Source organism: Galeopterus variegatus, unplaced genomic scaffold (genome assembly GCF_000696425.1).
Source record: "Galeopterus variegatus unplaced genomic scaffold, G_variegatus-3.0.2 Scaffold6787, whole genome shotgun sequence".
NCBI classification, from domain to species: domain Eukaryota; kingdom Metazoa; phylum Chordata; class Mammalia; order Dermoptera; family Cynocephalidae; genus Galeopterus; species Galeopterus variegatus.
The window spans coordinates 72,309-98,132 of NW_007732898.1; the positions used below are offsets into that span (position 1 = coordinate 72,309).

Below are 25,824 nucleotides of genomic sequence, written 5' to 3' on the forward strand. Positions count from 1 at the left end.
GGTTTTTTTTTTTTTTTTTTTTTTTTTTTTTTTGTCTTTTGTCTTTTTCCGTGTCCGGCAACGGATCGCAACCCTCAGTGTTGCCCCCGTACCGGACCGGGGACCGGCAACGGGATTGCAACCCTCGGCGCTGCTCCCGCGCCTCGCGAGCGGGAACCGGTCTGTATGTGGGATCCGAACCCTCGGGCGGGAGCGCCGCTGCACTTCCCAAGCAGCGCACTATCCAGTGCGCCACCGGGCCGGCCCCCAACTGAGTTTTTTTAATGCTGGAGTTGTTCATCTTTCGCCACTAAGGGCCCCTTCATGCAGATTCCTGTGTCCTCTTGATATAAACTTAGCCTTGATAGCTTCTCTCCTTTCATTCCTGATAAGATGTTCTAGGTTCATTTCCTGCCACAGACCTTAGAATTAGCCACCTCCCAAAGGTTGGGAAAGGTTGTTTAAAGACCATCATCTGGGTACTAGGGATATTGCTAATAAGTTGTCATTGGTTCTAGGCTTTTTCACAGGGGAGAGCCAGGAAATAGATTTAGAAGGAAATAAAAATAGTTCCCAATTCAAATTTAAGATTATAAATAAAACTCAAGATTTTATATAACCTTTTTGATGTTATATTTGTATCTATAATCACTTGTTTATTTTGTTCTAAGATGGTTATAAAGTTTCAAAATAATAATGCCTGTAGTCTTACTAAAGTAACTACTGACTGCAGTTTGATTTCTTTGTGGTCTTTATATCCTTTGAATATTATCTAATTAAGTACCTATAGTCAAAAAATTCCCTGCTTAAAGTAACTTGAAATAATTCTCTGTGCGTTTTTTACATCACCTTGATGAACAGTTACTAGGTTCATTCACTTATAGGTTTTTTGTTTTGTTTTTGTTTAGGGGAGCATGAGAGGGGTTGCTTTTCGTGCCTCTAAAGTCAAACAATAAAAAAGCAAAGTAGGGGCCGGCCCGTGGCTCACTTGGGAGAGTGTGGTACTGATAACACCAAGGCCAGAGGTTTGGATCCCTATATAGGGTTGGCCGGTTAGCTCACTTGGGAGAGCGTGGTGCTGACAACACCAAGTGAAGGGTTAAGATCCCCTTACTGGTCATCTTTTTAAAAAAATTAAAAAGCAAAGTATGTTCAGAAAGGTCTAGCTTTCATCCTTGCTCCTTATACCCTATTCCCTCCCTCTCCCTAAGGTAACAAATTTTTGAGTTTTGGTTTATTCTTTATTACTTACTTTTGCAAACATAACCTAATACCTATTCTACATGTATTTATATTTTCCCTTCCTTCTGCACAGAAGAGCATGCTATACGGTTTTGTACCTTGCTTTTTTCTTCCCCAATTTTTAAAAATTACAGTAAAATACACATAAAGTTTACCATCTTTATCATTTTTGTTTATAGTTCAGTGGCTGTATTAGTCCTTTCGTGTTGCTATAACAGAATGCCTGAGACTGGGTTATTTATAAAGAAAAACGACATTTATTGCTTATAGTTTCTGAGGCCAGGAAGTCCAAAGTCCATCTGGTGGTGGCAACAGTGACCCAGGGGTCTCACATTGCAAAATGGTGGATGCAGAGAGACAGACCTCCCTCTTCTTTTAAAATCCTCAGAACCATGCCCTGGACCACCTTTTTTAATGCATTCACCAGTGCATGGCCCTATAATCTAATCACCTCTTCAAGGCCCCACCATACAATTACACCCTCCTTACAGTCAAGTGGGCTGTTTCTAATACATAAAATTTGGGGGACACAATTCAAGCTTCAGTGAGTTTTGGGGGACATAATTCAATCCACTACAGTGGCATAAAATACATTCATAATGTTGTGTAACCTTCACCACCATCTGTCTCCAGAATACTTTTCATCTTGTAAAACTGAAATTCTGAAAGTAACTCTACATTCCCCCTCCACCCAGCCCATGGCACCCACCATTCTACTTTCTGTCTCTATGATTTTATTTTGACTACTCTATCTACCTCATAAAAGTGGAATCATACAGTACCCTTTTGTCTTTTTGTGATTGGTTTGTTTGAGTTAGGATAATGTCCTCCAGGTTCATCCATATTGTAGCATGTGTCATCCATATGGTAGCATGTGTCAGAATTTCATTCCTTTTTAAGGCTGAATAAGATTTCATTATATGTATATACCACATTTTGCTTATCCATTCATCCATTATTGGACACTTGGGTTGCACGCATGTTTTAGCTGTTGTGAATAATGCTTCTGTGAACACGGGAGTGTAATAAATCTCTTCCAAACTCTGCTTTCAGTTCTGGGTTTATACCCAGAAGTGGAATTGCTACATCGTATAGTAATTCTATTTTTAGTTGTTTTAAGTTTTCGACAGTGACTGTACCATTTTACATTCCCACCAGCAGTGCACAAGTTTTCCAATTTCTTCACCTCCTTACCAAAACTTATTATTTTCTGGGTTTTTGTTTGTTTGTTTCCATAGTAGTCATCCTAATCGGTGTGAGGTGGTATCTCATTATAGTTTTGGTTTATATATCCCTAACGATTAGTGGTGTTGAGCATCTTTTTATGTGCTTATTGACCATTTGTATATCTTCTTTAGAGAACTGTATTCAAGTCTTTTGCCCATTTTTGAACTGAGTTACTTGCTTTTTGTTTTTGAGTTCAAGAAGTTGTCTGTATTCTGGGTGTTTTTCCCTTACCAGATATATGATTTGTAAATATTTCCTTCCATTCTGTGAGTTGCCTTTTACTCTTTTTTATTGTCTTTGGATGCACAAAGGTAAAATTTTCATGAAGTCCATTTTGTCTGTTTTTTTCTTTTGTTGCCTGTGCCCCTGATGTCCTGTCCAAGAAATCATTACCAAGCTTTTGCCCCGAGTTTTCTTCTAAGGGTATTATAGTTTTAGATCTTAAATTTATGTCTTTTATCCACGTTGAGTTAATTTTTGTACAGGAGTACTTCAAAGAGTGCATGGAAAAGGGCTGGTCCGTGGCTCACTCGGGAGAGTGTGGTGCTGATAACACCAAGGCCACGGGTTCGGATCCTATATAGGGATGGCCGGTTCACTCACTGGCGGAGTGTGGTGCTGAGAACACCAAGCCAAGGGTTAAGATCCCCTTACCCGTCATCTTTTATTTTATTTTATTTTATTTTTTAAGTGCATGGAAAGATATCTTCTATTTTTCCCTGCACTTTTTGAAGTTCCCTCATATATGGTGTTAGGTAAAGGGTCCAACTCTATTATTTTTCATGTGGGTATCCTGTTTTCCTGGCACCATTTGTTGAAAAAACTGTCCTTTCCCCATTGAATGGTTTTGGCACCCTCGTGAAAAATCATTTGACTGTATATGGGGAGGTTTATTTCTTGGGTCTGTTCTATTTCATTGGTCTGTCTGTCTTCACTGTACCTTGGTTTTTTTTACTTAAATTCTGGTATCATTCTATAGTAGTATGTACAGGTTGTCCTCATTTTTCTAATAGGGGCATAGTATTCCAATTTGGTGGCTTGTCCATGATTTAGCAGCTCGTCCATGATTTGGCAACCAGTCCTCCATAAATAGATATTTTGGGTGTTTTCTGTCTTTCCCTATTTTAAATAATATCCTTTTTAATAACCTTGTGTATCTTGTCACTTTGGGTTTTTGTCATTGTATCTTTGGGTTGTATTCCTAGAAGTAGGATTGCTAGATTAGGGCCGGCCCGGTGGCGCACTGCTACAGTGTGCCGCCTGGGAAGCGCGGCAGCGCTCCCGCCGAGGGTTCGGATCCCACATACAAACCGGCCGCTCACTGGCTGAGCAAGGTGCGGGAGCAACACCGAGCGTTGCGATCCCGTTGCCGGTCCCGGTCCGGTACGGGCGCGACACTGAGGGTTGCGATCCGTTGCCGGTCACGAAAAAAGACAAAAAGGAAAAGAAAAAAAAAGGATTGCTAGATTAGAGGGGTAGATACATATGTAATTTTGCTAGATGTTGTCAAATGGATGTCCATAGGTGTTATGTAATTTTTGTTTGTTTGTTTTTGTTTGTTTTTTTTGTGGCTGGCTGGTTGGGGGATCTGAACCCGTGACCTTGGTGTTATAAGGCTACACTCTAACCAACTGAGCTAACCAGCCAGCCTCATGTTGTATTTATTTAAAAAATTAAGTGCCGGCCCTTGGCTCACTCAGGAGAGTGTGGTCTTGATAACAGTACCAAGGCCACGGGTTTGGATCCCTATGTACGGATGGCCAGTTCACTCACTTGGGTGAGCGTGGTGCTGACAACACCAAGTCGAGGATTAAGATACCCTTACTGGTCATCTTTTAAAAGATAAATAAATAAAAATAAAAATGAATCGAGGGGGGGAAAATGAATTGAGAATGCCTGTTTCCTCAATTAGAGTCTTTTGGAATTTTGCCAATCTCAGATGGTAGCTTATTGCAGTTTTAATTTACATTTCTCTTATTTTATGTTCTGATGAGTGTCTTTCCATTTGAAGAGCCATTTTCTTTTTTTTCCTATGAATTACCAATTCATATTCTTTTGCCCATTTTTCTGTCTGACTGTTGGTCTTAATTTTTAAAAATGTGTAGTTTTTCTTCTGATTCTTAACACATTAAGTCACTTTAATTTTAGGCAAAAACCAAAATGTCTAATCATCTTATTCATCTGACACTTTGCCCAATAACAATACTGTCATCTTGCAAAATATTTTAAACACATGAACAGGAATAGAGAGTAATAAAATGACTTCCCAAATTACCCCCACAAATCTTAACTCTAGGTCATAATTATTTAAACCTAAATAGGCAATGGAGACATCCCCAGGCACTCCCTGCCCTGTTCCTTTCTCCCACTGTAATGAATTTAGCATATTTTATAACAATGTAAGTGCTTTTTTTTATGCTTTTACTACATATTTATGTTTCTACAAAGATTAAGTTGTACCCTATAGGTTTAAAATTTTTATTTGTATACTGTAGATATACTATATAATGGTTTATACATTTTTGTGTGTGTTTGACATCATTTTTGAGAGTTATTCATTTTAGTAGATGTAGTTATACTTCATTTTTTTATAGCTGTGTAGTTTCCCACTGTAAGAATATGCCACAGTTTATTTCCTGTGGATGATTCTTTTATTTCTTGACTTATAATTTTAATGTGTCTTTGGCAGGTTTTACCAAGGTTCTGTGCAACCTTGCCAGGCTGTTCTACTTTAAAGACTAAGTTTTAGAGGTTTCCGATGAAGATTGGTATTCTTATTTTTGTCCGTTTTGGTGGGGTAGGGGAGAGAAAATGAGGCACAAAGAGGTTAAATGTCTTTTCCAAGAAATATCTGCTAGTGTAAAAGTACAGATCTTAAGAATTGGTGAAATCTTAGTCTGTTTCTCCTTGGTAATATCTTAGTCTGATATTATTCTATGGTGTTCATTTATCTGCAAGATTTTACCTTCATCATAGTCGTGTGCTCAGAAAAAGAATGGGAAAAGCGAATGGAAATTGTACCATGTAAGATAGAAGTTTCAATTTCTCAACTGTATTATCTCCCATTATAACAGAGCTAGAAGGAAAAACTTTTTAAAATCAGCAATCTCTGTTCTTTCAATTGTCTTACTCAAAGGTGGTAGCATCATTAGATTTAGAACATGTATGTTGTATTTTTCAGGTACCAAAAGAACATCTCTTAGTCTCTATCCCTCTCTTGATTAATCATCTTCAAGCTGAAAGTATTGTTGTACATACTTATGCAGCTCATGCTCTTGAAAGACTGTTTACTATGAGAGGGCCTAACAACGCCATTCTGTAAGTATTTGATAAGCAATTTATATTTTTTTCGCTTGGGGTGGGGGGCTGGACTGTATTGGTCAGAGATATCTCTGAATGTTTTCATAGTTTCATTAGTAGTCAGAAAAATAAAGTGTACTTTTTATTCATTTTATATTCTGACTCATTCCAAAAGGATTTGAGGCAGCTTACCAAAATAGATATGTTATGACAATAAAATTAAATAGAGTAAATTGGAGCAAATGAAAATAACTGGGATAAGGTTAATAAACAGAAATGTGTGCCAAAGGATCCTATTAATAGTTAAAGAAACTCCAGATTTTACTTTGAGTCTCCTAACACCCGAGACAAAGAAGGAAACTTAGGGAATTAAAGTATTCACAATGTTCATGAGATTAAAACAGTTACAGTCAGTCCTTTATATCTCTGGGTTTTATAGCCCCAGGTTCAACCCAACTGCAAGTCTAAAATATTCAGGGGGAAAAAATTGCATCTGTACTGAAGATGTACAGACTTTTTTCCTTTCCATCATTCCCTAAACAATACAGTATAACAGCATTTACATTGTATTAGGTTTTATAAATAACCTAGAGATGATTTTAAGTATATGGGAGGATGTGCATAGGTTATATGCCAATACCATTTCATATCAGGGTCTTGAGCATCCCTAGATTTTGGTATCCAGGAGTGGTCCTGGAACATATTCCCCGATACTGAGGGATGACTACTCTGAAGGCATCTCAGAAGTTGGTCTTCATTATGAGAATACTGTGTAGTAGCAGTGTTCTCCATGACATCATATAAATTATTTTCATGTGTCTGTTTTTGTAATCTCGCTAAGTTCTGAGGTAGGACACAGCTGAGTAAAGTAATTCTCTAGGGGCCAAGAAAGTAGCTCTTCTGGCCTTATCCAAGGATAAAATGTAGAGGAATGGGTGGTCTGCATGTCTTTCAGGCCATTCTTCAACAGTGTTATTTCTTGAATCTGAGTTTTGGGTAAGAGATGGAAAACAGTTCTAGGTTCTTTTCTTCACCACGAACTTGAAGTACAGAGACTCTGAGTGGCCAATTAAGGGTTGAAAGGGCATCTTTTTGAGATGAGTTAAGCCAGTACCATTTTTAGGCCCAAAATTGATGCAGAAACCAGTTCTGAATCCAGTCCACCTCTAGGGGAAATAGACAACCACCAAGACCCCTGTGGTTCCCAATTATGTTTTTGATGGTGATAGACAGGGACAACCTTTGCAGCTTTAAAGTGATGTTGGGTTTACCTGGTTTTTTCGTTTGTTCAATTGTGTTTGGTCCCAGATGTGCCTTCTTAGGAGCATAACATGAGCGCATGTAAAAAATTATTTTTTTAAGCTGTCTGCCTGTTGTCAGTGGTGGGAGATGGCTCAGTTTTATGCCGAGAAGTGTGATTTAGTAGTTGCCAAGGTTATTCCACAGTGATAAGCTCAAGAGTTGGCAGTGACTGAAAGCTGTTTTTTCATCTATAGCTTTACAGCTGCAGAAATCGCACCGTTTGTCGAGATTCTGCTAACAAACCTTTTCAAAGCTCTCACACTTCCTGGCTCTTCAGAAAATGAATATATTATGAAAGGTAGGCTGTTTCCCTGGTGTACGTACTGTAACTATCTAATCTCACATTACAAGGGTAAACACATACTGTTTGCCAAGAAAGAGGTAGGTTTAGATATTTTTAAATGAAAAATGTTTTCTTGACTAGTAATAGTGTTTTCAGAAAAATATAGAACTTGATATAGAACCGCTTATTATAGAAATGTAGCAAACTCCTTTTTTTTCCTTTCCTAGATTGAATTTCTTGAGGGCAAAGATCAGATTATGCAGCAACATTTATTGACTGTGCTCTGCTAGGTCTTGGTGAAACATGAGTGCACATGGTAGACTCCACACAGATTCTTCCTTCATACATATTGCCAAGGACACAGGCAGCTGTAACCATCTGCCAGGTGCTACATTAGGAGGGTGTCCTGGTGCCAGCTCTGACTTCAGGGACAATCTAAGTCTTTTTCACTATTGAATCTCAAGAGCTTAGCACAGTGTCTAGGTCATAGGAAACACTTTTCAAAGAATCTGTCCCTGATCCTTCCAGCCTGGGTCAGGACTCCTGGTGTGTACACATGTGTGTACATGTGTGTCTAGGTGTGTATTTGTGTGTTTTTTAAATAGTGATGTATAATTACTGTTGTTTAATGTCCATTTCTGCAAGAGCGGCTAATTGGTCTGTGGTCTTTATTACTGTGTTTGTAGGGTATGCAAGAGCGTACAGTATATAATACCTTTTCAATAAATACTGTTGTGTGAGTGAATGAAAGGATTCTGTAGCAGCCCAGAGTAGGGGCATTTATCCATCCTCTAACCCTCTTAACCCAGGTCAGGGAAAAGACTTTTTCTAGGAAGAGAAGGCTAAGCTGCGATGTGAGAGATAGGTAGTAGTTTGTTCAAGAGTGAGTGAGTCTTTGGCTCAGGTTGTGGAAACATCATGTGCAAAGTTTAGGAGGCAAGAGAAGATAACTTCCTCTTTCATACCTGGCATATAGTAAATGGTCTGCTTAATAGACATTCTTGTCTACAATGCTCCACTGCTAAATTTGACTGGCTTTTTAAAAAAATAAAATAAGCATTAATTCTGGAAATACTATTTGTGGAAAGAGAACTATCATACATTTTTAGCTTACAAGTGTATTTCTCTCTCATGCCAAATGTTTTTAGGCATCTTGGTAGTGAGCAATATTTTTGCAAAATGGACTTGCTGTGGCCTTATATTTATATTTTCTTAGGAGAGCCTAATAAAAATCTCCCCCTCTTTTTGAGAGAGATGGGTAGGTGGCCTTCTCTTTCAGTTTCCTATAGGCTGAGATCATGTTTCCTTTAGGGGTAAGCATTTCCTGTCACTGATTAGTAAGTGAAAGAGACTGGAAACAATTCTCATACTCTGCTGCTCTGACCATGTCAATCCATTTTGTCTTTTCTTCATCTGCCTCTTTAGTCACTTAATTATTTTTTATTGTCCCTTTTTAAATTCTTTAACTCTTTGGCCTTCTGGAAATAAATACTCAATATTTCTTGGCTAAATTTTGTTGCTGACCCCGTCCCCATTTTAAAAGGAAGGGAAATTTAGATTCTTTTTAAATCTGAAAAGCTATCTGGGGGTTGTTCACGCCTCTTTAAGATTTTAGTTGATGAATTAATGGGGTTTTTCCCCCCAATCACTGTTTTATTTTAAAATTTAACTGAACTCTTTGTTTTTGCTGTTTTTATATTTTACAGCTATCATGAGAAGTTTTTCCCTCCTACAAGAAGCCATAATCCCCTACATCCCTACTCTCATCACTCAGCTTACACAGAAGCTATTAGCTGTTAGTAAGGTAACAAAGCCACTTTTGAAAGTGTGGTTGTTTTTTAATTTGCTTCAAACTGTTTGGGCCCAGAACATTTTGGCAGTAAGTGAGGCTTTGGAGAAAGGTTTGTGAATTCTTCCTGAGCAGCAGTTAATTACTTTCCTGAAAGTGTGGGGATAACATTAGTCAGATTGGAGACATAACAGCAGCCACCTTTAAGTGTAGGCTCAGAAACTTTAGTACGTTTCTATTCTCATTACAAAAGTAATACATTCATTGTAGAAAATTAAAGTGTGGATGATCCAAAATTATCTTAGATGAAGGAAAGTAGGCTTTGCACTAACTAAATGGACATAAAAATCTGTTTGGACTTCTGTAATATGATGATTAAAGTCCTGTGTCTCCTCTTCCTTATTCTTATTTCCTGAAAATAAAGTTTACTATTAAGTTTTAGGAGATAAAAAAATCAGTTTAAGGCTGACAAAATTCCTCTCTAGATGCTTATTCCTAATTATTTTATGAAAATGAGATAAATTTGTAGGAAGTATTGGAGGACTTTGGAAAACAGAGTGATTATTTTCCATTTGAGTTCTGGGTAAGGGTTTTGGACTACTTTGAGCTTTGGGCGAAGGAGGGAAAAGGGAAGCAGAGTTTTCTGCCTGTCCCCCTTGCTTCCAATATATATATATACACTCTCATCTTCTGATTTAATCAGTTTTATATGCTAGCCTTCCAAGAAAGTTTGGAGGACTTTGGAAAACAGAGTGATTATTTTCCATTTGAGTTCTGGGTAAGGGTTTTGGACTACTTTGAGCTTTGGGTGAAGGAGGGAAAAGGGAAGCAGAGTTTTCTGCCTGTCCCCCTTGCTTCCAATATATATATACACTCTCATCTTCTGATTTAATCAGTTTTATATGCTAGCCTTCCAAGAAAGATTTTGTTCGAAGGAAAATAGGGGTTTCATTGCTTAAAAAGAAAATTAAGAACTGCTGATAATAGAGGATCATCACTTTGTAGATGCAGACATTGAGGCCCACAGAAGTTAAGGTTTGACTAACATCCCATACAGGGCTTGTGGTAGAGCAAGGATTTGTGTGTCCCTGCTCCTGCCTGTTTCTTCCACCAGTGTTTACAGTGACAGCTCTACGAAAGTACACGGGTTTAAGACAAGTTTGTTAACAGCTCTGGGAGCTGAGGCTTGTGTAATCACCTCCTTGTAACTGTGAAGTGAGTATTTTTTTCCTAATGGACTATTGGCCATTAAGGAAAAAATCCAAACAAAAAAGCACTAGTTTAGTGTAATTGGTGTTTTTTTTTCTTAATGCTGATTTAAATAAAATAGATGGCATCTACTTTAAATGAGTTTTAGAAAGGTTAGATGTGTTTTATTTTAGATATTTAATATGGTCATTTGGATTATTAATTACCTTTTTTAAAAAATTTCAGAACCCAAGCAAACCTCACTTTAATCACTACATGTTTGAAGCTATCTGTTTATCCATAAGAATAACTTGCAAAGCTAACCCTGCTGCTGTTGTAAATTTTGAGGAGGCTTTGTTTCTGGTGTTTACTGAAATTTTGCAAAATGATGTACAAGGTAAGTTAAAGGAAGTTACTTTCTTTATAATGGGAATAAAATATTAAGGTAGTTAAAAAGTGCACCCTGCCTAACAAATATGTGCCTTTTGTGTCAGAGCCATTCATTTTGAAGCTGACAGTTCTGTTTTACTTTTATCAACAGAATTTATTCCATATGTCTTTCAAGTGATGTCTTTGCTTCTGGAAACACACAAAAATGACATCCCATCTTCCTACATGGCCTTATTTCCTCATCTACTTCAGCCAGTGCTTTGGGAAAGAACAGGAAATATTCCTGCTCTAGTGAGGCTTCTCCAAGCATTCTTAGAACGTGGTTCAAATACAATAGCAAGTGCTGCAGCTGACAAAATTGTGAGTCAGATTTACTTTGTATCTAATTTTCTAAAAGGTAGCTTGGAGAATCTAGGGATGGCACATTTTAAAAAATTACTTTGAATAATTAAATTTAATAAAAAGGGAAGTAATTACTAGAAAATGTTTTATTATAATTAAGTACCCTTAAGTTATTATTTATATACATGGTGGAAAATTTTTAAAAAGCCAAATAGGTTAATTTCAAGAACTTAAACTTTAAGGGCTTACTGCAGTGGGATTTTTTCCCCCAACATTTCAGAAATAAATATTAAGGAGAAAAGGCTAATTAGATTATGGTGACATGAACGCCTTTTCAAGGTATGTATCACCTGTTTACTTCTGGAATAATCCTTGCCTGTTTAACTATTTATTATTTGATCTGATTTGTTGTAGCCTGGATTACTAGGTGTCTTCCAGAAGCTGATTGCATCCAAAGCTAATGACCACCAAGGTTTTTATCTTCTAAACAGTATAATAGAGCACATGCCTCCGTGAGTATGACTATAACTTTGTTGTGCCTTTAATAAAGGATTTTGTTAGGTACTCAGAAAAATGCTAAATTTATGTTGTTGCTTTTATTTAATTTTTTAGTGAATCAGTTGACCAATACAGGAAGCAAATCTTCATTCTACTATTCCAAAGACTTCAGAATTCCAAAACAACAAAGTTTATCAAGAGTAAGTAAAATCATTTGGGTGTTCCTACAGAAGTGATGAAGGAAAGTAGCTAGCTAAAACCCTTAGGCTCCATGGGTACTGATAAACCTTTTATCATTTATGAGCTTCATATATAAAATATTTTAAGATGTTCATGTTTCCAAACACTAAATCAGTATCAAATGTATTGTGTCCCAAAGATTGGTTTGTGTAAGTTTTGATGTCAAAACATTAAATATAAATCAGAGACAGTGTGTAAATGTCTATAATACAAAGGCAGATACTGTATATGTTAATATTGGGTTTTAATGATTATGTGTAGTTTCATTTGGCAGACTTCTACTAAACCACCACTTCTTTAGTGCAGTGAGTCCTCCATGTTGACATTCTGCATCTTCTTTCAACAGGTTTCTTAGTCTTTATTAATTTGTACTGCATAAAATATGGGGCTCTGGCACTACAGGAAATATTTGATGGTATACAACCAAAGTAAGTTTGTTTTATTATTATTTTATTTTTAAAAAGAAGAAAATTAGTTCATCTCTTTTAGTGTAAACCAGATGATTTCATGGTTCTTGGTAGAGGTAGTATCTTTGTGATTTTCAAAATATTCTGAGGTGTTGGGTGATATGAAAAAAAAAATACCATAATCCTTTTCCTAATTCTCAAAGTCACTCTACCCCCTGGCATTCTCCTCCATAGTTAGTGTGTTGTGTTATGTTAGATGATCATTGTTGTCTCTAGGAGCCTGCCTTTGTTAAGGCCAACAGCATGATTTTTCAGATAAGAAAAGTTTGGAGCCAGTAAAACTTTGCTTTTGACTTATCTAGTGTATTGTATATACAAAGAATGTACGAGGGGATCTTCAAAAAGTTCATGGAAGGATTAATGTTTTAATTCCATTTTTCCATGATCTTTTTGAAGTACACTGGTATATAGGGGGCATTTTCCATTAGTAGGGAAATGGAAGGATTATAAAGAAATGATAGAGAACAACTCTTAGGGGAAAAGCTCTTTGGGGAAGGTTAGATTTGAGTACCTGAATTATATCCAAAACATTCCAGATTGACTAAAAATGAATTGATCTCAAAAGTAGTACTTGAAAACATAGTTACTAACAATAGGGATTGTGAAGAAATCAGTAGTCTCATGCATTGCTGTGCATGGCACGATCTTTCTAGAGAGCAAAGCAGATGTACTATTTATCCAAAGCATTAAAATGGCCATAGTCTTTGACCCACTGTTTCCACTTCCAGAGAATTTCTTTTATTAATGTATGAACTGTGAGGATTTTGCATCATTTAGAATTGTGAAAAACTTTACTTCTAGAACGTTTGCAACAACATAGGATGATTGGCCAAATCATTTTTTTTTAAACAGCAATTAACATTTACATACTTAAACATAAGTAAGCAAATAAAGTTGGGAAGTTTGTAATCCAAAAATATTACAACTAGCTATTGCTGGATGGTGGGATGATGGGTGATTGTTTTTCTTCTTGCTCTTGCTTATCTCTCTTTTCTAAGTTCTAACTTTTTAAGGATTTCTTGAGTAATTTTTCAAGAATCATTCAAGACACCCCTCTCCCCCCAAGAAATAAAAAAAGCTATAAAGATTCTACTTAAACATAGACTTACAATAATATGAGGGCTTTTTATTCACAAAAGATGATGACACCTGGAGAATCATTCAAGACACCCCTCTCCCCCCAAGAAATAAAAAAGCTATAAAGATTCCACTTAAACATAGACTTACAATAATATGAGGGCTTTTTATTCACAAAAGATGATGACACCTGGCCACAGGATAGAAATAAACTTTTGTTTTGTCATTTCTAGGTCTCTTCCATTGAGTTGATCAAAAACGGCAGCCTTTTTATTTAGGAATTTATTATAGTTATAAGGAGTCACTGAGTATAAGTTGCAACTAAGCATTTCACTGTTAATTATAGTGGTAGTCTAATTTAATATTGAGTGGATTTACTTTTCTTTGGTTAATAGAATGTTTGGAATGGTTTTGGAAAAAATCATTATTCCTGAAATTCAGAAAGTATCTGGAAATGTAGAGAAAAAGATCTGTGCAGTTGGCATAACCAAATTACTAACAGAATGTCCCCCAATGATGGACACTGAGTATACCAAACTATGGTAAGTACTTTATTCTGATGTTTTTGGAAATTACAGCTTGCTTCCTTTATGACTGCAAAATTAACCAAGCTTATTCTTTTGCCAAGAGAATTAGGTTCTGATCTTGGCTTCTCCATTAGCAACCATCAGTTCCAAGACATGACTTGTGGATCCTTCTGGGCCTAGAAAGATCTTGTGTTGGTTCTTAACTTTTTGGGTACCCTTTTAAGAGTCTGGTCTAGATGATCTCAGAATGTTTATGACAGAAGCCCAACCAAACTGGCTTAAGTCTTTAAGAAGAGGAACCGAATAGGTCAGGAAAAGGTCTTCCATGCCTATACTTTGTCTGGAGGGCCTTGCTTTTCACAATCTCTTGCTTCTTCTCTTTATTATGGTTCCACTCAAACAGCCTCTTCCATAAAGTGATCTGGCAACTAGAAGCTTATTTCTTCTAACTAAACTCCTAACACTGAACTTGGTTTTGCTTGGGTCACGCAGCCAGCTGAGATCGAGTAGTTCCTGGAAGGACAAATCGGGGTGCTGTAGCCCAAAAAACTGAGGATGGGTTTCTGTATAGGCATAAGCACTGATGTCCATGTTAATTTCAAAGGTTACTTCCTACTCTTGAGACTCTGAGTCTATAATTTTGTTTCTCTGAGGCATTGCTGCTTTTGTTTAAATCTTCAAAGTATTTTCTTCATCTTTTTGTCTTGCTTTTGTCCAATCCAGGACTCCTTTATTACAGTCTCTGATTGGCCTTTTTGAGTTACCTGAAGATGATACCATTCCTGATGAAGAGCATTTTATTGATATAGAAGACACACCAGGATATCAGACTGCCTTCTCACAGTTGGCATTTGCTGGGAAAAAAGAACATGATCCTGTAGGTCAAATGGTGAACAACCCCAAAATTCACCTGGCACAGTCACTTCACAAATTGTCTACTGCCTGTCCAGGAAGGGTAAGTGTTTTTGTTGTCGAAGAACTCTGTGATTAAGGGAGACATTAATGAGAAAGCAGGAGGATAGAAGTTGTCCTGGTGCCTATTTTTCATTAGTCAGCATAATCAAACCACATCCCATTGAGTTACAGGCAAAGCTTATTTTCTTTAATTAAAATGATGAGCCCTTTTTTTCTTGCATTACATGCTGCAAATATAAGTGAGTAGTTTTAGAAGGAAAAAAACCTTTGAATAGAAATGTATTTCACAGATTGAGATAATACTTCTAATATTAATTTTAAACTGCATCATACTCAGAAATTAAGTAATGGATCATGGTGTAAACTTAATAATGGCTTTTAGCCAGAACTTTTACATTGTCTTATATTTATCTGATAAAATTTATATTTTTCAGGACTGGTCATATAGCTTGGTTGGTTAGAGCATGGTGCTCATTACACCAAGAACCAGGGTTCAATTCGTGTACCAGCCAGCTGCCAAAAAAAATATTTTTCATTGTTTTATTATGGAGAATTTCAAACATATGTAGAAGCAGCATAACAAACCCTCATGTGCCCAGCTTCGATAATTACCAATGTTTTGCCAATCTCGTGTCATGTGTTTTCCCTTTTTATTCTTTGTAGAGAATTTTAGAGCAAGCCTGAGACATCATATCATTTCACCCATTTCATTATGAATTGCTAACCAATAAGGACATTTTAAAAAACCTGACCACAATGCCACTATTACACCTAACAATAATAATTCTTTATGGATCTACTTTTTAGACCTGTACATTTTTGAAGGCACAAAAGTGGTTGAGTTACTTGGGAATCCCTTGGACAGTGATCATGACTGGTTGCTCTTCCCAGAGCTGTGGCAGCCCTCCCAGGAAGATGGGGTTCACGTTGGGGCATCAGGATCTCTGATAGCCAGAGTGTGTTTCTCATCTCTCGTAGGTTCCATCAATGGTGAGCACCAGCCTCAATGCGGAAGCACTCCAGTATCTCCAAGGGTACCTTCAGGCAGCCAGCGTGACACTGCTTTGAACTGCATTTTCCTAATTGGCTGAGCCCAGGATCGTTTCTTAGGAAATCATGCAGATTTCTAAGTATAGCTGTTAAAACAAAGCAAGTTTTCCTTTTGAACGTGTCAGAAAATGTTGCATTAAGCTGAACCTTGAGCATATTAGGTGGTTTGTGTGATCATAAATATAAGTGGGTGACTTTTCAAGTTTGCTACTTCAAGAGATAAGTATTAATAGTTCAGTGTATAACATTGATTTGAGCATTTGCACGGTTTGGATAATTTTTAATTTCTGATGGACACTGAATGTGGAGACTTCTTTTTGTTACTAAATCCTTTTGTTTTGAAGCTGTTGCCATTCGTATTTCTCTTGTCTTTTGTATTTTTTTGTTTCTTTAAGCTTTTATCGGAAATGTGAATAAGTAACGAATTACTTGTGTGACTTGCCAAGCAATGCACATTTCATAGTTTATAACCTGTAACCAGCAATAAAGAAAACCATAAAATATATATCTGAGAACATCTTCAGGACAGATTTTTGGTGCTCTCTGATACCTTTATAAAAATGAATTTCTTTAAATTTCTCCTTTTTCCCCTCCTGGACTACATAAAATCCATAATGGTATTTTATAAACCATTTAAAATCAGATCATTTAGGGCTGGCTGGTTAGCTCAGTTGGAGCAGTGTTGATAACACCAGGGTCAAGGGATCAGATCCTCATACCAGTCAGCCACCAAGAAAACAAAACAAAAGGAGTAAATGATCTGATTTCATTTTTTTTAAGGGGAAAGGGGACATTAATACAAATTTGGGGCTTATCTACTAGAACTTTCTATAGCAGTTCCTAGGTTGGAAGCATGAGTTTTGGGCAGGTGGATCTCTCTGGGTGGTTGAGAGTACTTTAGACATTGTGGATGTTTGATTTCTTTCATGTCTTTCTATCTTGAAGATCAGGTTACTTGGAACTTTTCAAATCATAGTATCTTAGAATGTTGAGGTCTAGTAGGAGCCACAGGACTGGATGATGTGTTCCAGCAAAGGCTGCCTGAGGAGCTAGGCTATATGTGCTCCTTCCCTTGGCTTGGCCTATGGAGTTCTGTGGCATTTGTTTTTAGGGAATGAAGAGTAAGAATATCTAAATTGTGTGAGGCACAGTCTACTTATGCTGGAATTAATTGTTCAGTGTAAAAATTAGAACCTTTTTCTGACCAGGTTAAGTGATTTCTCACAGATGTTAGTGATTTTTTTTTTTTTTAATTCTCAGGCTTGAATGCTTTTCCTTACACGTGTTGTTTTCGTATTGTTGCTTGAGTTTTTTAAATTCTCAGGCTTGAATGCTTTTCCTTACACGTGTTGTTTTCGTATTGTTGCTTGAGAAATTTCAAGCAACCCAAATGTATTTGCCTCATCTAATTGTTTTATCTTTTTTTTTTTTCCTTTTGTCTTTTTTCGTGACCAGCAACGGATCGCAACCCTCAGTGTCGCGCCCGGACCGGACTGGGACCGGCAACGGGATCGCAACCCTCGGTGTTGCTCCCACACCTCGCTCAGCCAGTGAGCGGCCGGTCTGTATGTGAGATCCGAACCCTCGGTGGGAGCGCCACCGCGCTTCCCAAGCGGTGCACTGTAGCAGTGCGCCACCGGGCCGGCCCTAATTGTTTTATCTTCTTAGGGTGTTTTTGTTAGTTTTGACACAGTAATGGAAGCATTACATTTTACATTACTGTTTTGGCTTAAGTGGTCATTGCCAGAAGGATATTAAGATGATTGTTAGAGTCCATGTTTAAACTATAAACATAGTTTGATATAGGTGAAAACAGAAAGCCAGGAATTGTCAGTGATAGTCTCTGTATGTTTGGCACTCAAGCCCCTTTGCTTCTGCTGAAGCTGTTGGTGAACAGTTAAGTACGTGCACAGCAGTTACTGTTCTGGAGCATGCGTGATTCAACTCAGAGGACTGATCAAGTTCTGAATGTCTTCCCTCCTCAGTTCAAAAGACTTAGTAGATGGTTTGTTTATATATACCAAAGTAGTGTGCCTTTTTTTTTTTTTTCCTTTTTGTCTTTTTTCGTGTCCGGCAACGGATCGCAACCCTCAGTGTCACGCCCGTACCGGACCGGGACCGGCAACGGGATCGCAACCCTCGGTGCTGCGCCTGCACCTCGCTCAGCCAGTGAGCGGGAACCGGTCTGTATGTGGGATCCGAACCCTCGGCGGGAGCGCCGCTGCGCTCCCAAGCAGCGCACTGTAGCAGTGCGCCACCGGGCCGGCCCAAGTAGTGTGCCTTTTAAAATAGTTTCTGAACAGGAAGAGTGGTGCTTTGATATTCTTTATTCTGGCATATTTCATTAACCAATATTGAGGTTTCTTATCCCATCATCCAAGACAGTTTGTATGTCTGGTTTTTACTATTTGTTTTTTTGGGATGCTGGCCAGTATAGGGATCCTGATGCGTGACCTTGGTGTTACTAGCACCACGCTGTCCCTAAGACATGCTAAAGTTTTTGTATGACATTTTTTTTTCCTTTTTGTCTTTTTTACTGACCGGTAACAGGATCGCAACCCTCGGTGTCGTGCCCATACTGGGGACCAGCAACGGGATCGCAACCCTCGGTGTTGCATCCGCACCACGCTCAACCAGTGAGCGGGAACCAGTCTCCACATGGAATCCGAACCCTCGGCGGGAGCGCCACCGCGCCCCCAAGCAGCGCACTCTCCAGTGCACCACCGGGCCAGCCCATGACTTATTTTTTTAATTGACAAGTCTTACCATAGTCAGTGGTGATGCCCATTCTTTATGGATGCGAAGAGTGTGGGTTTGAATTATAACTCTGCCACTGACTCTGTTAACTGAGAGCAAATGACTTGACCTCTCAGCTTTTATTTCCTTTCTGAAAAATAGGCATATTATTCATTTTCAGGGTAGTTGTAAGAATAAAATGAGGTAACACACATAGTATTCTTAAGCAGAGAACCTGTGCAGAAGCAGCACTAAACCATAAGAGCTGCCAGTAGTTTTCTTGTTTAAGTTGGAGATGGGATGGGGGCTTGGCTGGGAGGAAGTGTTTGTTACTGAACAGTGCTGAACACTGCCCCTACCTTACTGATAAAGTTGCAGCCATGGGAGGTGGGAAATCTGCATGGAGAAGAGTCCTAGGCAAGCGCCCCCCCCCCCCCACACACACACCCAGGACATTTTACATACAGGGGAAATGTCACTGGAGAGTTGCTCATCAGAGCTTCCTGTTGGGTCCACTGATTCTCCCTGTGATCATTTCGCTTTTAACAAACTGATTTTCAAAATAACTCATTTTTAAAATTTTAAATGTATTTTCTTCATGGGAAACTTAGAAAGTGACAGAAATACATTTAAAAATTAAAAATCATTCATATTCTTATCCACTTTAAACATTTTGGTTCATTTTCTACCGCCCCCCTAACCAAGTTGAGATCATTCTGTATATAAATCTGTATGTTTAAAAAAAAAAAAAAAAAACTTAAACATTTAACATTTACTTGGTAAACATGATTATCAATGAAGATACAGGATTTATAATTTGGATATATCATTACCTAATCATGATATGTAACTATTCTTGAGCATCTTGGAGATTTTTTAAATTTTATAAATAACTTTTGAGATGAACATCCTTTATACATCAATTTTTGTATCTCTTGTTTATTTTCTGAAGGAGGAATTACTGAGCCAATTATCCTTCACATAGGTTAAACTAATTTCTGTAGCACATCCCTGCCCACACTGGACATTCTTTTGTTTCCATTTGCATGGGTGAAAATTGTTATTTCATTTCTCACTCATGGGGTATAATCAATTTGGCATTTAATCAAACTGTTACATGCCTGTGGTAAATTGTAAAGGTAAACTGAGTCTAGCTCCTAGGGGTTTCTTCCTTAACTGTGCACCGCTAAATTCTTCATCTTCTGGACAACAGAGGTCTTGATCACCACCCTTAAAACATCTATTAAATCCCTGCTGTGAAAATTTAAGGATTTATATTACACTATTACTTTTACTTTCGTAAGTACAGATGACCCCCCCTGTATCACTGGGTTTGCATTCATGGATTCAGCCAACTATGGATCAAAAATAGTGTGTGTGTGTGGGGGGGGGGGGGGGTTAAAAAAAAAAAAAGCAATACAGCATAACAACTATTTACATTGTATTAGGTATAAGAAATCTAGGGGTAATGTAAAGTAGGTTATATGACAATACTACACCATTTTATATAACTGATTTTGCTGTACTTTGGGGTGGGAGTCTTGGAACCGGTCCTCCTCAGATGCCAAGGAACAACTGTAATAGCATTTTATGGCTTTTATCTTTAATAATCATAATTTTTATGCCATCAATTTGGTCAGTGTCTCTTGGATCCTCAGCATTGACAGATGAGGATGTCTCCCTGCCCTCCACCTCCCTAACTTATCACCTCTACCTTCATTTTCACAGTCAAAGTAGATGGCATTTCATTCTGTGAACAACCCATTTTTTGTCCTTTATCTGTAATTGCCTTTTAAAAGCTGAAACTGGGGCCAGCCCCGTGGCTCACTCAGGAGAGTGTGGTGCTGGTAGCACCAAGGCCGTGGGTTCGGATCCTATATGGGGATGGCCGGTGCGCTCACTGGCTTAGCGTGGTGCAGACAACACCGTGTTGAGGGTTGCAATCCCCTTACCGGTCAAAAAAAAAAAAAGCTGAAACTGATGACAGTACTGGAATTATGATGGTATAGTGTTCTGCCAGGCCATGTGCAAAGATTACATTCCTTCCTCCCCAGATCCAATGTCTAACTTCTGCACCCTTCAAAAGAGAGTGTTCTTAAGGGGAAGGTCAACTGTATTGGGGTTTTCCGCTCCTCCAATTGCTCAAAGACATTCCTCATTTTAGCTTGTTACACTGGGATCCTGACTTTGTTTTTCCCTAGAGTTTTATTAGCTCCTTATTTCATCCTGAGTGTTGCGTGGCATCCCTTCCACTCTCTGAGATGGTCTTTTTATAGCTCCCTCGCCACAGTGGTTCTTCAGGCAGACTGTGAGGGCCCCAGTGTGTTCCATGGGGCGGATGGACTCCTACCCCCCTGTCCCATCCCAGCTGATGTCTTGGGCCCTGGCTTCCTCTTTGCTTTGTCACCTATTGGGATACACCTATATCCACTTTCCTGTTCCAGAAAGTCCCTGCTGATGACCTACCCTTTGCCACTGTCCCATGCCCTTTGCTGTCATTTAATGGATTCTCATCGTGGGGTTATATATAACATATGTGCTCAGCATGAGGCCTAGAATGCCTCATGGTTTTTGTTTTCTTGATCCTTTTGCTTTTGCCCATTTACCTTAAGTTATTAAAAACTGGTGGTTGTATTCTGCTGAGTTCATATTGGCGCCTATCACTATATAGCCACTGAGCATTCACCCCGCAAAGTCCTGCACAGGAACCCAGTGAGCCATGGAAGGAAGCCTAGATTCAGAAGTGACATCTATTTCTAAGAGCTATTGTCCACAACCACCGGCTTAAGGGAGCCTTTAAAATACAAAACAAAATCCACCACCCAGCTATGGGTGGCTAGCATTAACTACTTCAGGAAAAACTGCGGAGGATGAGTCAAGAACAGCAAACTCTTAAAAAGTTAAGAAAAACCAGCTATGAGGAAATAGTGTTTACTCATTAAAATTTCCCTGTGATGACTGTCAGGATACAGTTCTGATATAATGCTGTCACCACCCGCTGTTTGAAAACAGTGCCACTGTAGGTGGTGATTTAGTCCCAAGCTTGTCTGTCCCAAGGACGGTAGGAACCTCTCTGCCTCTGAGGATCAATGCTCCACAAATCCTAAGTCCTACAGTGTTATCAAGGCCAACCCACAGCCCCTGCAATTATTTCAGACATGCCTCTAGTGCCTTCCTGTCATTTTTCCTGCCTATGGGGTGAGAACCAGGACTGCACAGATTGTCCTAACCAAGGGCAGAAGTACCTAGTTTAGGCTCCAAGATTCTTGCAACTAACAAAGAGATCATGATTGAGACAAAACTTAGTGCAAACTCTTGATTCCCAGCCAGCTCTTTCAAAGCCTGAAGAGAAGGCAGAGATACTGTAGGGGACTGAGTTACTGACAGGAGATGACTGCTACAGGGTCTTCCTAGACGCAAGACTGGTATGAAAGCTCATGTCTAAGCATTCAAGGACAACCCATCTGGACATCTTTCCAAAGTGGTCAGAGATGCATCACCTTTGAAAAATCTCTTGTCAAGAAAATCTGGAAATTCTCTAATAACAGCCCTGTTGTTAAGGGGAAATTTTCTCTTTTTGGAGTGCCGACAAATGGGCCAATTAGAAACAGACAACTAGAAGTTATGAACTGCTCCTACGGCTACACTGTCCTGTCCTTCCCATCTTCCTCTCAAAGTGTGGATGGTTGGGAGGTATACGAAGAGGCAGGGAGGAGGGGAGAGCTCCATGGATGGCAACGGTGTGCCCCCAACAGACTTCTAGGAATGCAGAGTAAAAGTGTCAGGTGACAAGTGGAGGAGATGGCTGAGGAGGCTAGGAGATTGGCTACAATCTTGATATTGGAGAATGAACTGAAAACAGGGAAGGCTATGAAGAATCCCAAAGTGCTGGAAGTATTGGCATAAACATATGGCTTTTAAATATATGAGAAATAGTGTGTACGTATACGCACACATGCACATACACATATACATAGGTATGTATGTATCTGGCTCTGTCCCATCAGGGGCCCTAGAAACAACACACCAGTAACAAGAGTGCCCAGATCATGATTTCTAAATGCTGTCCCATTAAAGAGGACCAGGGCTCCTTGGAGAAATGGCTGGATCCAGGACTGGGGAAAGGGAAAGAATAAGTTGAATCCCAAATATCTCAATGAGTTGAAAGTAAGTTAGTGCTCAGAAAATGATGGGAACAAAAGATTTTTACAGAAACATAAAAGCCCATCCTAAAATTCATATGGAATCTTGAGGGACCTTGGATCCAAAAACAATCTCAAGAAAGAACACAGCTGGAGGACTCACACTTCCTGATTTCAAAACTTACTACAAAGCTACAGTAATCAAAACTATGTGGTACTGGCATAACAACAAACATACAGGCCAATGGAATAGAGAGCCCTGAAGTAAATCCTCACATAAACAGTCAAATGAAAAGGATAACATGACCATTCAATGAGGAAAAGGACACTCTCTTCATTTTCAGCAAATGGTGCTGGGAAAACAATATCCACATGCAAAGTAATAAGAGTTGGACCCTTTACCTAACACCACAGACAAAAATTAACTCAAAACAGATCAAAGACCTAGACGTAAGGGCTATGACTACAAAAACCTTAGCAAGAAACAGGACAGAAAGCTTCAAGACATTGGACTCGGTAATGATTTCTTGGATAGGACATGAGAGGCATAGGCAACAAAAGAAAAAACAGAAACTGGACTTCATGAAAATTTTCAAACTTTGTGCATCCAAAGATAATATAAACAGTAAAAAGGCAACCCACAGAATTGAAGAAAATATTCGCAAATCATGTATCTGGTAAGGGATTAATATCTGGAATATGCAGACAACTTCTAAAACTCAACGAACAACCCAATTCAAAATGGGCAAAGGACTTGAAGAATAGACATTCCTCCAAATAAGATATATCAGTAGCCAATAAGCACATAAAAAGATGCTCAACATCACTAATTATTACAGGAATGTAAATCAAAACTACAATGAGACACCATCTCACACCCATTAGGATTGCTACTACCAAAAAAGCAAAAAACAAGTGTTTGTTGGCAAGTGTGGAGAAACTGGAAACTTGTACACTGTTGGTGGGTGGGAATATAAAGTGGTACAGCCGGTGTGGAAAACAATCTGGCAGTTCCTCAAAAAATTAAACCCAGAATTACCATATGATCCAGCAATTCCACTTCTGGCTATATGCCCAAAAGAATTGAAAACAGGGTCCCAAAGAAATATTTGTACACCCACATTCAAAGCAGCATAATACAACAACTAAAACATGGATGCAACCCAGTGTCCATCAACAGATGAATGGATAAAATGTGGTATACACATGCAATGGAGTATAATTCAGTCTTAAAAAGGAAGGAAATTCTGACATTTGCGACAATAAGGATGAACCTTGAGGACATTATCCTAAATGAAATAAGCTAGTCACGAAAAGACAAATACTGTACGATTCATTTCCCTTTTATAAGGTAGGTAGAGTAGTCAAAATCATAGGTAGAAAGTAGAATGGGGGTTGCCAGAGACTTAAGGGAGACAGATGTGGGGAGTTAAAAATATAGAGTTTCAGTTTTACAAGATGAAGAGTTCTGGAGATGGGTGGTGGTGGTGGTTACACATTAATGTACTGAATACCACTGAACTGTACACTTAAAAGTGGTTAAGATGGTAAATTTTGTATTTATATTTTACCACACAAAATTTTTTTCTTAAGATGGGGACATGTCAAAAGGACACAAGAGGCACCTTGAAGGGTCTTCTGGTAGCCAAATTTGGAATAATTTGGGCATCGAAATAAATGGGAATAACGGATTACAAGCCATTCAATAAACTAGGAATCTATTAGCGGACAGAGGTGTCTCACTAGCTGTTATGCTGAATACATGGGAAGGGAAAGCTCCTCCTTACAGTGGTGCGATGCTAAGAGGAGACCAACGGAAAGAGGAGGTGCTCCACAGGCAGCTGTCCAGGATGGATTCAGATGGGAGTTTTCAGTGCAGACCAAGGATGGAGATTGGTCGTGTGCTGAAAACACTTTCCCACAAAATAGTCTTTTATTACTAAAAGAAAATGCAGCCTCTCCGTAGATCAACCTGCCTGACAGGAGTGGGTGACAGAGGTTAATGGACCAACAGTGTGAGCCCCTGGCATGACACACGGAGGGAGAAAAACACAGCATCATTTCTATGGCTGTCCTGCCAAGAAAATACTGCCCCAGTCTGTTTACCATCAGCCAGACCCCAGGTAAAGGTCAGCTACCGAGAGGCCTGCACACTTCACCTCCACTAGGCCAGGAAAGACGGGGAGCCAGACAGCAGGAGACAACCAAAGGCAACATGTGCTCTCCACAGGCCTTGGACCAGAAAAGAACAAGACATTGTTGGGACAGCTGTCAAACTCTGCATGGGGTCTGTGAACTAGATGGTGATACTGATTTCCTGACTTTGAGGAATATGTAAATTTTGAGGAGAGAGGTAGAGAAGAACGCACATGACGTTTCAGGAACTTTTCTCTCAAATAATTTCAAAATAAATTTTTAAAAGATAAAGGAAGTCTATGTTGTAGTGTTTTCGTATGCAAAGATATTAATGAAAAACTTGTTATTGTATTCTATTTTTGAACTGTAATTTTTTTTTTTTCCCCCTTTTTATGTGAAGTCTATGTTGTAGTGTTTTCGTATGCAAAGATATTAATAAAAAACTTGTTATTGTATTCTATTTTTGAACTGTAATTTTTTTTTTTTCCCCCTTTTTATGTCTTTTTTACTGACCGGTAACAGGATCGCAACCCTCGGTGTCACGCCCGTACCGGGGACCGGCAACGGAATCGCAACCCTCGGTGTTGCACCTGCACCATGCTCAGCTAGTGAGCGGGAACTGGTCTCCACATGGGATCCGAACCCTCGGCGGGAGCACCACCGCGCTCCCAAGCGGCGCACTCTCCAGTGCGCCACCGGGCCAGCCCTGAACTGTAATTTTTTTTCACTGCAATGCTTTTAACACTTAATGCTCAAACCAATTAATTGGAGTGAATTACTAAAGTTAGTCTAAGCCATCTGCTTCTTCGGTGGAGTACCAAGAATGAGTTTTTACAAATAGTGAAAAACCCAAAAGAAGATCCCACGGGACAGCTTCCAGAGCCACCATCCACCAAGCACGTGCTCTTCACGAGCACACATCAGCAAGTGGCTGCAGGGCCTGCGGACTCAGCTTCTCTAAGAACACATGAATCTGGAAGAGGGTCTTAATGTG

The 25,824-nt window shown here is 38.9% G+C and overlaps 1 protein-coding gene across 2 annotated transcripts in view; it reads left to right on the plus strand.

Annotated features, from left to right (window-relative positions):
* Positions 1-16,333, plus strand: part of CSE1L (CSE1 chromosome segregation 1-like (yeast)) — a 41,876-nt gene extending 25,543 nt beyond the window's left edge. For both annotated transcript variants that reach the window (XM_008591249.1, XM_008591250.1), the window contains exons 15-25: positions 5,630-5,766; positions 7,245-7,348; positions 9,040-9,137; positions 10,557-10,707; positions 10,852-11,060; positions 11,457-11,554; positions 11,655-11,740; positions 12,127-12,208; positions 13,720-13,866; positions 14,575-14,806; positions 15,745-16,333. In XM_008591249.1, the coding sequence (XP_008589471.1) occupies positions 5,630-5,766; positions 7,245-7,348; positions 9,040-9,137; positions 10,557-10,707; positions 10,852-11,060; positions 11,457-11,554; positions 11,655-11,740; positions 12,127-12,208; positions 13,720-13,866; positions 14,575-14,806; positions 15,745-15,834 (1,434 nt within the window). In that variant the 3' untranslated portion in view covers positions 15,835-16,333. The remainder of the gene's footprint in view (positions 1-5,629; positions 5,767-7,244; positions 7,349-9,039; positions 9,138-10,556; positions 10,708-10,851; positions 11,061-11,456; positions 11,555-11,654; positions 11,741-12,126; positions 12,209-13,719; positions 13,867-14,574; positions 14,807-15,744) is intronic.
* Positions 16,334-25,824: the final 9,491 nt, after the last annotated feature.